This window comes from Hylobates moloch, unplaced genomic scaffold (genome assembly GCF_009828535.3).
Source record: "Hylobates moloch isolate HMO894 unplaced genomic scaffold, HMol_V3 SCAFFOLD_9, whole genome shotgun sequence".
In the NCBI taxonomy this organism is placed as follows: domain Eukaryota; kingdom Metazoa; phylum Chordata; class Mammalia; order Primates; family Hylobatidae; genus Hylobates; species Hylobates moloch.
In genome coordinates this window covers 92,863,538-92,878,006 of record NW_026652284.1, presented here as the reverse complement: position 1 = coordinate 92,878,006, position 14,469 = coordinate 92,863,538, and the positions used below count along the sequence as shown (strand labels likewise).

At 35.8% G+C, this 14,469-nt stretch overlaps 1 protein-coding gene across 2 annotated transcripts in view; it reads left to right on the top strand.

Annotated features, from left to right (window-relative positions):
- CSMD3 (CUB and Sushi multiple domains 3) overlaps positions 1 to 14,469 on the top strand; it is a 1,208,741-nt gene that overhangs the window by 761,609 nt on the left and 432,663 nt on the right. For both annotated transcript variants that reach the window (XM_032760296.2, XM_032760295.2), the window contains one exon: positions 9,035 to 9,173. In XM_032760296.2, coding sequence (XP_032616187.1) covers positions 9,035 to 9,173 — 139 coding nt within the window. The remainder of the gene's footprint in view (positions 1 to 9,034; positions 9,174 to 14,469) is intronic.

Sequence of the window (14,469 nt, the reverse complement as noted above, 5' to 3'; positions counted from 1 at the left end):
TTTCTTGCTGCTTTAGCTTTGGCGACTTAGATCTCTAGTTAAGGAGAAAAAATTATCTATATTCCTCTTCATGAAAATTTAAGGACAAGACACCCTTCCAGAGCTTAAGTGGGTTCTAGCTGATTCTTTTATCTCAATCATAACCTCCGCCATCCCACTTCCAATGTGTTACGCAGCAAAGCTAGGGAGATCTATATGTCTTTATCTATCTAATCTGTATATCTGTCTGTCTCTATCTTCCCTCTATCTATAACTGTTTGAATCATAAGTTGTTTGGTTTTTCATTCTTCTTAGAGGAAGGAAAGTGCTAGTCTCCTTATCTTTAAGCCAAATTGAGGGAAAGGGCTAAAGAAAAATCCCTCATAGAGAATGGAGATGTTTGTGTGAAAGAGAATTCCCAGGTGGATATTTGCTTATACAATGAACTTGCTAATCTCCTTCTATGCCTATTGAACAAAAGAAAAGAAATTGGTGAAAAGCTGACAGGTTGGAAAGAGGGAGAGCTGTTTAGTTTAAACAGTTTGGTTAGTCAATGATGTAAGTTTCCTTTGCATCAAATGAATACCAAAGAAATTACTCAGGCTTGGCCACAGGAAAAGACAATCCAACACAGTTATAGGGTGTGCTACCAGGGATGGGAGCAGACAGGCAACTACAAAAGGTTGAGCTTCTCTTTTATCAGGGAATTTGTGAAGCGAGAAGCCATTCTCCTCACTCTTGGCCTTTGCATACAACCCATTTGTTCTCATGGGAGAATCAACATGTTCCATACCTGACAAAAGGGAGGCACCAGTGACCAGACAAAGGTTTGCAAGGAAAGCAATAACTTCCAGGAAAGGACTGTGACCTTTCACCTCATCCCAGCCCTAACTCACCACAGGAAACAGGATCTAAAGGTAAAAGGAAGAGGACAAGATATAAAATAAGTGGTAATACCTTCTCTACTCTAAGTGCTGAAGTAAGTAGAAGAATGAATCTGAAAGTGCTGGCATTCCTTTAGCATGCTCTTCCCTATCCTCCAAGTCTCTCTGGCCACTACTCAGAGGCACCTTGGGTGAGTGAATGGAGAGAATGAGACGAGTTTTAAATTGAACTGGACCAAGTTTTTAAATACTAGAAGTGATAAGAAAACTAGAGGCTCTGGGACAGGTGCGGTGGCTCACGCCTGTAATCCCAGCACTTTGGGAGGCCGAGACAGGCGGATCACTTGAGGTCAGGAGTTCGAGACCAGCCTGACCAACATGGAGAAACCCTGTCTTTACTAAAAAAAAAAAAATATGGTGGTCATCCTGTAATCCACTACTCGGAGGCTGAGGCAGGAGAACCTTGAAACCAGGAGGTGGAGGTTGCGGTGACGAGATTGTCCATGGACCCCTGTCCTGGCAAAAACAAAAATCTGTCTCAAAAAAAAAAAAAAAAAAAAAAAAAAATAGAGACGGCTTAAATCTATTGAGGAGAGGAAAAGACTTGACATGTGTTTTAAGGCATAATTTTTTTGCTTCACCAACTTTAGAATGTTCTATAAAATGCTTACTCAAGCAAGAACTCCCTTGCCCTCAGCACAGAACTCCCTGCATAGCTGTGGCTTATGCTCCTTCCTACTCCCTAATGGGATATCTAAGAGAATTCTTTGAGTGAATAGGATGGGACTGAAGTCCTGGGAGAACTGTTTGAAGACAAGGCTGGACTTGCATGCCTGATGAACTTTCCCTTTGAGGATAAGAGGTTCTCTCTTGAATCTCAATTAGTCTCAGAGGAAAGGAAGCCATTCTCATTCACAGACATTACATTCTTTTTAGAGAGAGTTCTTTTGAGGAAGCAATTAGAGTAACAATTTGATACATAGATCAGAATTGATTTGTGGTTCTTATAAACAGATATGTATTCACACATTTATATATATTTATATCTAAAAATGAACCCCTCCTTTAGTTAAGTATTTAGGTGTTATTCTACGTCTCCTGAAGGATTAATATAGAATAATCTAATTTAATAGCCATCTGCAGGGTTTTGCTTCTAATCTTTGTGGAGCTGGGTACAGGGAGGGATAGAAGTAGTTATGGAAATGGACTCTATTTTGGCTCCTTAATTACCATGTTTCTGTCTTTCTCTTCTTATCCTAGATGTATACCTGACTTGTTCCTTGTAATTTTTTTTTGTACCATGATGCAGTGTGCTGAGGTTTGAGAGAGCTGGTGATTACTTACCACACCTATAACCATAAAGCAAGTTTTTTTTTTTTTTTTTTTTAAGGAACAATATGGAACTGTCATTGTCTGATTGTCCTTGAATTGGCATCTAGATTTTATGAAGCACAACTCCACAGAAGGGCTGTTTATCAGACCAAATGCTACAATGTTCACCTCTTTAATTCACCTATGGCAAAATCCCTGTGATCAAAACCTAGCTCAGCCCATGGTCCCCAACATCCTTCTGGGCACCTAAGTACCACTTCTCAGATGGAAGAACATCTCCTGCTGTGGAGTACCAGCACTCCTTAGCATTTTTATTCAAGAGAATTTTATCTGAATGCAGTCTGAGGCACTTCTGATTCTTTCATCAAGGTCTTAAAACACAGTGGGTTCTTTGAATGTATCCTTTCTTCTTAAAGTAACACAAAATTGAGCCAGCACTCAAACTCACATTATTTATAACAGATGTTCTTCAGGCCTTAGAAAAATAAAACTAGATAAATGAACTATGTTGAATTTATATATCTCTTTGTTTTCATTGCTACAACAAGGAGAATTAAAGGCAACAACCTGTATTTCACTAAAATATCCAAATAACTTCCTCATCCCAGAAAACTGAGAGAATAACCAAGGGAGTCTTGGAGCCACAGAACACCCACATCCCTTAAATTTCCTGTGTGGTCCACATACCTAACCAATAAAAGGACCTGAGGGATCAGGTGAGGGTCTTGTCAACTATGCAGATTTTTGGGTCCCATCTTACAACTATTAGAAGTACAATACAGGAATCTGCATTTTAACAAGCTCAGTAGATGGCCACTAACGTTTGAAAGTCTTTGAAAGCAATAATTACTGCATATAACCAGAGGCCCCGTGAACTGCTCCTCCTTAGGCCTCCACTAACAGTAAGCTGTAGCAACAAAGAACCACTTGACTTTCCCCCACGCAGATTAGTGTTTTTTACTTCCTCCCTCTGCCTATTCTGTCCCCTTTCTGTTAAGCCTATTTTGCTTGTATTCGTTTTTTAATCTAAACTCTTCTTTGATAACATCTGCTACCCAGACTCTTTCCTAATGCCCCTGGGACAGTACCTGTCCCTGCCCTATATTTCAAGGCTGCTCACCCAGCTCAAGCATGTGCTTATCATGTTTCATGTTAACTGTATCAATCTTCCTTGTAGAAAATGTGTGTCTCTTGAAGGCAGATATAATGTCATATAGAATTTTTTTTCAATTTCAGCAGCTACCACAGTATCTTAGGCATAGTAGCAGAAACTAAATGTTTCTTTAATTAATTAAAAAATGAATAATAAATAGTAGTGGAGAGGCACTTAAAATGGGGCGTTTAGAGCCTCAAAATTACACTAAAAACCTCTGGACTAAATATTCTACCCCCCTGACTTTTCATCTATTTCTGTCTTCACTAAACCAATGGTAAAGAGAGTATAAAATGTTTAAATAAACATTCCTTTTGGAAAAATAATCTATTGTGGAAGTAATTCTTAACTAGGAATTTAACAATTTGAATTTGAGTCTCAGCTCTGCTGCTACCTAGTACATGTTTCTGATCAAGTCATGATCATAAGTTAAAACTCTATCATAAGTTTAGGAGCATCTGTGTGTCATAGAAAAATTTCTCCGTCAGAGTTAAACAGGCAAGCAAGACTATTTGAGACTATTGCAAAGGAGAAGAAAAATTGAACTCAACTCCTTTGAAAGAGAGAGAAGGTTTTTAAGCATTGGGGTGAGCTAGTAGAAAAGTACTGGAGCATGTTAGGGGGTAGGTTGGCCAATGTGATTAGATCATTTATGTTTGATAATTGGAGCTTATTGAAGTTAGGTTCCCACTCTCCCACAGAGAGACTGGAAAATAAGGGTGCTTCAAAGGGATGGCTCCCAGGTCGTTGAAAAAGGCATTCCTGGGTCATAAAACTAGCAAGAGGCTGGGAGAAAATTTACATTTCAAAGGTACAGAGGAAAAAAAACAAAAACAAGTTTTCTAAAGTAAATGCTCTAGGAAAGGGAGGTGGGAAGGAGGGTCTTGAATCAGGAAGAAGCCTGTCTAAATTTAGTTAAACTAAAGTTTATCTCAGTCAACTGAGATATAAACTATTCTATTTTTCCACTAAAACCTAGAAATTTATTACTTTTACTTGCTAAAATTATCCCAGTTCACACACTTAGGTGAGAGGAAGACCCAAACAAATAATTCATCTCAGCCCTTTTCTCAGTGTAGTGACATACTGGCTATTGGACAATACCTACTTAATTTTATTAAATTAAAATACTTTTTTCAAAGGGTTGCATATTCAATCATCTTTCATTTTTTTCCTCTAAATATTCACCTTTACCTTCAACCTACATGGAAACTTGAACATCAACCAATTTTGAAAATCACTCCTAAGATAGCCAAGAGCTCCAGATTCTATTTTCTCTTGTTTCTTGTGATATTTCATAGACCCTTCCATTTTAGCACTGAATCTCATTAACTTTCCACATGAAACTCCTCCCTGTTCCCTGTTTCCCATTTTGGTGAATGGAATCACCGTCCACCCTATTGCACATGCCAAGGGCTCAAGGACCAGTTTAGACTCCTTCCTCTGACTCATTCTTTGCACGTCAATAAGTGCTTTTGATTCTCCTTCCTAAATACCTTGCATATTCTGCCTATCTCTGCTACAGCCTTATTTCAGAATCTGATAATGCCTTTCCTAGATAGTTGTAACAATCTCTAACTGATCTCGCTAAATCCAGGTGTACTGCTGCAATCCATTTTACATGAAAGTTTCATTTAAATGAAAATCTTATCCTTTGTCTATATATATATGTGTGTGTGTGTGTGTGTGTGTGTATATATATATATATATATATATATCCTTTGTCAACAATTTTTCAATTGCTGTGGTTCACTTTCCATACTGGAGCAAACCAGGTCCTTTTCTAATTTTCTCTTATCACTTCTTTATTCCCCAGAAAAGGTAATTGCATTACTTTATACTAACTCAATCCTCTACGCATTTGCATGTGATGTTGCTTTCATTTACAGTATCCTCTCTCAGCTTTTCTGTTGGTGAATTCTGACTCATTCTTGATTTCATCCTGTTTAATCTTCAAATTAAACAGAATCTCTCCCATGAAACATTTATTCATTTCCTTTTCTAGGCCCCTTGTACTGTGGCCATACCTTTGTTATAGAACTTGACATTTTTACCTTTTGTTAATGTTTCTGTCTTTTGCACCATGGGCACTGGGAGGAAAGGAAAAAGACTATCTTAATGTCAGTTGGAAAGAATTTTTCTAGAGTCAAACTGCCTTTGTTCAAATCCTTGACAGTTCAGATGCAAATTATTTAAATTCCTTACACATCAGTTTTCTTATCTATAATAGTGTATTTATCTGGCTAGATTATTTTGAGCATTATGTAAAATAATCTAAGGGTGCCTGACACAGAGAAAGCATTCCATAAATGTTCATTAGTAGAAGTAGTACAAACGCCAAACAGGTACACACCTGTCAGACAATAGTACGTCGAAGAACTGAAATATAAATCAATAAAAGATGAATGAATGAATGGGACTTTGAAAATGCTTCTTTATGGCCTTGGTCCCCTTTTTGCTTTCTGTATATTCCAAATTTTTCTTGTTCAGCCAAGATTATTGTTTTTTAGAGAAATCCTTTTTGAAGTGTAGTATCTTCACACCTGGAGATACACAAGCTCATTTTTGGTTAAAAAAAAGTATAAGAATTTCTTAAATTTCAGTGGGTACATAATTAACTACATAGGCAATATATGGATATGGCAACATTGTTACGTTTGGATAACTTTTTGTTTTTTTTTTTAGTTGTATTTTACTCATATTGCAGTTAGATTTCTTTACAGATAAAATATTTGTAATTAATAATATTTTTAGGCCGTGCACAGTGGCTCATGCCTGTAATCCCAGCACTCTGGGAGGCCAAGGCGGGTGGATCACCTGAGATCAGAAGTTCAAGACCAGCCTGGCCATGGTGAAACCCTGTCTCTACTAAAAATACAAAAAATTAGCCGGGCATGGTGATGCGTGCCTGTAATCCCAGCTACTCAGGAGGCTGAGGCAGTAGAATCGCTTGAACCCGGGAGGCAGAGGTTGCAGTGAGAGGAGATCGTGCAATTGCACTCCAGCCTGGGCAACAAGAGCGAAACTCCATCTCAAAAAAAAAAAAAGAATAAATATATAGTAATAATAATAATATTTTTAGGTTTCTGTTCCAACACTCTGGGCAGCTTTTTTTTTTTTTCTTCAGCTGTTTGTTTTGTTTTGTTTTGTTTGTTTTTCTACATTTAGTCTCTCCTTTCTCCTGCATGTTATCTACTCCATGCTCTTCCACTGTTGCTACACCATGGCGTCTGCTTACTGACCTTTTCCTCTCATGTACCTGAGAGTCACTTTAATCATGAGACTTTTGCTGACCAACCCATATAAGCATGTGTCTCCCCTCTTGGTGGTAGACCTTCTAGAGAGTTGGTTCCTATACTTTTGAAAGAATAATTTTTGGAAATTCCAACCCTTTAAGTGAGAAAGTAGCTACTTCAGAAAATGTCATAAGTAGGAGAAGAACCACAAGCAGGGTCACTATACCGGAGAGTCATTTTAGGAAACAAACAGCAATCAATCACATCTTTAGGCTACTTCTTCACTTTAAAGCCTCCTTCTAACTCTGCCTCCCTCACATTTTGCACTGAGTGGCTAGTCAGAATGCTTCTCAGTACTTTACTTTTTAATTCGTTATGGCCCATTACTCAATTGTTAATTTTATGACTAATTACTCGTCTAATAATTATTAGGTTGAATGAATGAATGAATACGTTTCTGGAACAATATGAGTTGCTGACATAATAAAGATTTATGTCAGAAATACTCCATATTTTGGGGCTTTCTGTCACTAAAATACTTAGCTCTGTCTTGTAAAATATGGTAATTTAAGTGACTATTATGCACATAATTTCATTTTTGAAATGCATAACCCTACAGGAAACCTAATTATGAGTCATCATAACTAGGAAGAGTAAATAATCCTCATAAAAATGGCCTCCTTTAAAATTAGCTTTTTAGGAAACAAAATTAAATTCTACTAAGGAAGAAAACTTAGTTTTTATGAGAGTTCTCTGTCATACAAATAACATCTTTTGGCGATTTTACATAGAAAATGTTTTACTAAAAACAAATTTTACAGTAATGTTTAATACCTAGGCCAATTTATAAATATTTACTATTTCATTTGGGTTCCATCAAGTTATTTAAAGAATGAAAAGGAGTAAAATAGTGTCTAGAGCAATTGTTTTCAGAAATTCTGTAAGGCAAAACAGAAAGAAATAAGCTAGGAAAAATATAAACACATGGGTAAGAGTTTAAATGGGAAGATTTAAAGAAAATGATGTGATAAGTCACTGGAAATAATGATGTATTTAAAAGTTGATCTAGTATACATTTAGACTTTTTTTCTTTCCTGATAATTTTCAACATCTTAAATACTCTTTCCTCCATTTTCTCTTCTGTATATACTTCCTGCAAGTAGAGCAGGCTAATGTAGCTGGGCTGCAGAGTGGAGGGGAGTTCCGAGACAAGGCTAGAGAATAAGCAACAGCTAGATCCTACAGAGCCTTATCAGGAAACACAGAAAGTTGTCACAGAAGGGCATGGTAAGCTTTGTGTATTAAAAAGAAAAAAAATCACTGTATCTGTAGCATGGAGAATAGTGTAAATGCAGAGACCAGTTCAGAGGTTATTTCTATACTTCAAGGATGAGATGATGCTATTTTAAACTAAGATGAAATCCATAGAGCTAGATAAATAAGAGTGAGCTTGAGGATGGTTTGGATATGGGAGTAAATGGTAAAAATAATATAAGTATGAAAACTGAATACTTCTAGCTTTCTAGTTTATGCAACTGGACAGATGGTGGTTTCACTTACCAATACAGGAAATAATGGAAGAGGGTCAGTAGTAAGACTTTGTTTTGCAAAAGTTGTCTTCAAAGTGATTTTAAGACTTTTCAACCTACTGAACTTTGGCAAGTTGCTCTCTCTAAAACTTGGTTTACACATCTCCAGAATGAGGCATTTACACTAAATGACCTAATCAGTACTTACTGGAACTACAATGCTATCATTGTGGTTTCAATTGTGTGTAAGCTTAGGGAAATCGGAGGATACAGTATTTGAAATGATAAACAGAATATTTAAATTTGATATTAAAAAAGAGATCAAAATACAAATCTAAGAAAGGGGCTAGATGTCTAGGAAATGGTATGATGAAACTATAATTTGGAGGACATTATTCTGACAGCTGGACTAAAGTAAGAAAGAAAATAGCAGATGAAAAAATAAGGTAAAAAGCTGAATCAATGAAGGCTTGAATTATAGTAGTGACTCTGGAAAATGGAAGCACAAACTGTTAGTGTATAAGATGAATTAGTAGAATTTGATAACATAAGTAAGAAAGTAAAAGAGAAAGAAACCAAAACTAACAACTTTGGTTTTCTTTCAAGCTTTGAATACAAAGATGACGATGGAGAGACAAGACTATATGTAAGGGGTATTATTCAGAGACTTAAAGATGAGCAGTTTATTACCTGACATGCTAAATGTAGCTATTTCGTATTTTGAAAAGTAAATTACCTTTTTAGGAAAATAATCATTTAACAGAAGCAATTGACTAGATGTACCATTGCTTTCAAAAATAGTATTAACTATTTAATAAGGATATGCAGAGATTTGTTTTTAAAATTGTTAGTATTAAGAATAATATCTGCGATTTATCTTGAATGTTTTATTCTTACTTGTTCTCTGATTTAATTTTTCAGCCCCATGTGGTGGCCATTTTTCAGCTCCCAGTGGAGTGATTCTTTCACCAGGATGGCCAGGATACTACAAAGACTCTTTGAATTGTGAGTGGGTGATTGAAGCTGAACCTGGACACTCTATCAAAATTACATTTGAAAGGTCTCACAAATATTTTTTCTACTTTTAAAGAAAATATTATCTAAAAGATTAGTTGACATTCTCTTTTGCATTTACCAAATCAATGTTTAATTTTATTGTAATAGTCAACTGCTGTGCTTTGAATGCTTCCATCTGTTTGTCCCCTTTTAACCTTTTAGCCTGCTTCCAAGTTAATTTTCTATTTGTTTAATGCTGTATCAGTACTATTGAAATATGCAAGATCGACCTTTTTGCTTTATGTACATGCATACTACTAAGATATGAACATGTGACCTTTAACTTAATGAGTTTAGTTGTCCTATACTTTGAAGGGCCTGTGAATTCTGCTAGGTTTCAAAACGCAAAGGTGCTGTAAACACATCCAAATCAACACTGTAGTGCAGTCTAAGACACTTAGGCATACTATCCATATGCTTTCACCTATAAGTCCTTCTGAAAATGACGGTCATGTAGTATGTAGTAATGGTGGAACAGCTGACCTTTTATTTCCCCTAGAAAAATTAGTATTACTGATCAAATAAACTATATTGTAAAAGGCTATAATATTGAATATTTTAAACTTTAAAAGAATGAAACTCTCATATGTTATTGAATCACAATTTACAAATCAAAATAGATTTATCTATATAATCTCTCAATTATATCATTGACTTCTCTCATCTCCCAACCCATTTCTTAAAAAAACAAACAGATGAAAAAAAAACTTATTTAAGCATTAGATCCACATGAGAAACATATAAGTACAGCAGAATATATTTATTATTGACTGAAGATTGAATTTTACAAACCTAACATGATTCTTTCCTAACTCAAAAGGTCCTTCATTGAATTTGTCTATCCATGCTAGTGTTAACATTTGCATGGGAGAGAACAGATTCCACTTTGAAGAGACGTAAAGTGTTAAACATTTCACATGGGTTCATTCTACTGTTAAAAGAAAAACCTTAGACAACTTAAATTTAACCACGTTTATTTGAGCAAAGAACAATTCATGAATCAGGTAGCACCTTGAATCAGTAAATATGAAGAGCTTCACATGGCAAATGGGCAGAAAGTATTTATAGACAAAAAAAGGAAGTGACATACAGAAACAGCTTGATTAGTTACAACTTGGCATTTGCCTTATATAGATATGATCTGATCAGTTGGTGGCCTGTTATTGACTGAAGCTTGGCTTCTGTAATTGGATGACACTCAGCTATTTATTACAAGATTATACTCTTAGTTAGGTTGCCATTTCTTATGCGGGAATTCAAAGTATACAGGAGGTTTTAAGCTAAACTTAATTTAACACTATCTTGTTATAATCTACACGGTTTACTAGGGCTATGTTAGTTTTCTACATTAGTTAGGGCTGCCAGAACCAAATGTCACAGACTGTGTGAGATAAACAACAGAAACTAATTTTCTCACAGTTCTGGAGGCTAGAAGTTCAAGATCAAGGTATCCACAAGACAGTTTATTCTGGATTCTCCTTTTGCCTTGTAGATGGCTCTCTTCTCCATTTATCTTCGTGTGATTTTCTCTCTGTGTGTGTTTATATCCTGGACACCAGTTACATTGGATTAGGGTCCATCTGTATGATCTCACTTTACCTTAATTACCCTTTTACAGTCTCTTTCTCCAAATACTGTCACGTTCTGAAGTACTACTAGGGGTTATAATTTCAACATAGAAATTTGGGGGAACACAATTCAGCCCACAACAATGATTTACACATTTTTTAAAATTTTCATTTACATTCATTTGGCATTTTGTTGTTGTTGCTGCTATTCTGTTAAAACCGTATCCCCTATTTATTGATTTACATGGCTTATGTTGCCATAGCAATTTTAGAAAGCTTGAAAAGCATCTTAGTTATTCATTATTAAATCTTTTTCCAATATAGTTGTTCCATGAATGTTGAACTAAAATTAACCAACCTTACTTTAGCACACAGAATTATATTTGGTTTGGAATACATGATAAAGCATGATATGTATTGATTTGGAACAATAAGACAAAGATTTCATCCGTATTTTTCAGTTTTTAAATTTAGTATTTTACATTTGAAAAACAAGCGTATTTGTCAGTCTATCAGAATTAATCTCATATATATTTATATAATATGTCAAGTACATAATTGTTGTATTTCTTGTTTTGGACTAAACATTATTTTGTATCAGGAGGTGCAACAGTAGTTGAAAATATGTTATTTTCATATTTTATTTGTATCAGTTCATAGCATCTATCAGCTAGATGACTCTCACCAGTCATTATCCCACATAAAAGGGAAATCTACTCTCTCCTTCAATTTTCCAAGAATGCCTGGGGGTGCTTTTGTTCACTTCTGGACTTAAATCCTGTCTCCAGAATCACCCTACATAATAGAAACTGAGGCTGCTGCACTCTCTCAACATTACTCTATTCATTTGTATCACTTTCTTTCATTCTCATGAAAACCATAATGCAGGTGACAATGGAAGAGGATTATTGCACAATCTAGAGTCATTTAAGATTGAATAAGCCTACACTGTTCTAAATTTTCTTGATAACCCTCATCACAGGAATAATTGCTTGTATCTCTCCAATCCCCTCTCTTATCCTAAACTGTTCTTCATTTTTTTTTATTATACTTTAAGTTTTAGGGTACAGGTGCACAACGTGCAGGTTTGTTACATATGTATACATGTGCCACGTTGGTGTGCTGCACCCATTAAGTCATCATTTAACATTAGGTATATCTCCTAATGCTATCCCTCCCCCCTCCCCCCACCCCACAACAGGCCCCGGTGTGTGATGTTCCCCTTCCTGTGTCCATGTGTTCTCAGTGTTCAGTTCCCACCTATGAGTGAGGACGTGTGGCATTTGGTTTTTGTCCTTGCGATAGTTTGCTGAGAATGATGGTTTCCAGCTTCATCCATGTCCCTACAAAGGACATGAACTCATCATTTTTTATGGCTGCATAGTATTTCATGGTATATATGTGCTACATTTTCTTAATCCAGTCTATCATTGTTGGACATTTGGCTTGATTCCAAGTCTTTGCTATTGTGAATAGTGCCACAATAAACATACATGTGCATGTGTCTTTATAGCAGCACGATTTATAATCATTTGGGTATATACCCAGTAATGGGATGGCCGGGTCAAATGGTATTTCTAGTTCTAGATCCCTGAGGAGTTGCCACACTGACTTCCACAATGGTTGAACTAGTTTACAGTCCCACCAACAGTGTAAAAGTGTTCCTATTTCTCCACATCCTCTCCAGCACCTGTTGTTTCCTGACTTTAATGATGGCCATTCTAACTGGTGTGAGATGGTATCTCATTGTGGTTTTGATTTGCATTTCTCTGATGGCCAGTGATGATGAGCATTTTTGCATGTGTTTTTTGGCTGCATAAATGTCTTCTTTTGAGAAGTGTCTGTTTATATCCTTTGCCCACTTTTTGATGGGGTTGTTTATTATTTTCTTGTAAATTTGTTTGAGTTCATTGTAGATTCTGGATATTAGCCCTTTGTCAGATGAGTAGATTGCAAAAATTTTCTCCCATTCTGTAGGTTGCCTGTTCACTCTGATGGTAGTTTCTTTTGCTGTGCAGAAGCTCTTTAGTTTAATTAGATCCTATTTGTCAGTTTTGGCTTTTGTTGCCATTGCTTTTGGTGTTTTAGACCTGAAGTCCTTGCCCATGCCTATGTCCTGAATGGTATTGCCTAGGTTTTCTTCTAGGGTTTTTATGGTTTTAGGTCTAACATTTAAGTCTTTAATCCATCTTGAATTAATTTTTGTAAAAGGTGTAAGAGAGGGATCCAATTTCAGCTTTCTACATATGGCTATCCAGTTTTCCCAGCACCATTTATTAATTAGGGAATCCTTTCCCCATTTCTTGTTTTTGTCAGGTTTGTCAAAGATCAGATAGTTGTAGATATGTGGCATTATTTCTGAGCACTCTGTTCTGTTCCATTGGTCTATATCTCTGTTTTGGTACCAGTACCATGCTGTTTTGGTTACTGTAGCCTTGTAGTATAGTTAGAAGTCAGGTAGCATGATGCCTCCAGCTTTGTTCTTTTGGCTTAGGATTGACTTGGCAATGCGGGCTCTTTTTTGGTTCCATATGAACTTTAAAGTAGTTTTTTTTCCAATTCTGTGAAGAAAGTCATTGGTAGCTTGATGGGGATGACATTGAATCTATAAATTACCTTGGGCAGTATGGCCATTTTCACAATATTGATTCTTCCTACCCATGAGCATGGAATGTTCTTCCATTTGTTTGTTCTTCATTTTTAATCTCTTCTGCATCTAGAATCTTCAGTCTTCATTTCCACATTCCCTCTGCTCCTTCTGGTATATAGCAGGGTAAGTCTCAAAATACCTATTACTTTATTATGCAGAGCGATTTAGCGATTTGTTTTTCTGGGTGATGTTGGGGACTAGGAATGGATCTTGCCTTTCTTTTGAAACATGCTAACTATTATTATTATTATTTTTTTTTATCAAACAGCAGTGTTTTCTTGTGAAGACCTCACCCCTTCCCCACCTTCTAGCTGATTGAAACTGGAATGTTATTTTAAAATAACATTTTCTTTTATTCTGTTATTCATTTTTAAAATACTATATAAGCCAAAAATAATATGACTAGAAAATTAGTTTAAGCTTTATGAACACAAAGTGCATTATTATGTTGAAAAGCATCTGCTGATTTGCTAATGAGAGTCATTAATCATCATTAAATAAATAAACACCTGGTATCTTTCAGCTCAAAGTAGGCTACTAAGAGTGGCCCACTTGACAAACAGTTTGATTGCCAGACAATGCCTGCAATTCAGAGAGCATCCATACTCTGACTTTTGATTTTGGACTTTTGTTTGAAGGCACTATTTTCTCTGTCCAAAATTCTTAGCATGTATCTTCTATCCTTCCAACAGGCCAATATAGGCCTCTTTGCTGCTTGCCTATCTTGTTTAAATCCATTTAGAATTCTCCAAATGAATTCACTTGCACTGTAGAGCCTATATTTGAAATTAGACTGTTTCAAACCTGACTTTCTGGTGAAATCTTTCCAGCCATTTTAATAAAATGTAACACTAGTTAAATAGACAAAAACTTAATTTAATTTCTATAAATAGAGTTACTTAGCACGTTTTACTCTGCCACTTTCTTATTCTCTTATCTATTGATTAAGACACACATCTTTTAAATTAGGCTAGAAGCAAGAAAGTCTAATTGAAAAGTGATTTTCAATGTAGGATTTGTGCACAGGAACAATAATCAGTCTTGTGCATAGATCAGAATAGTCCTGGAGTGAGGAATGTTTC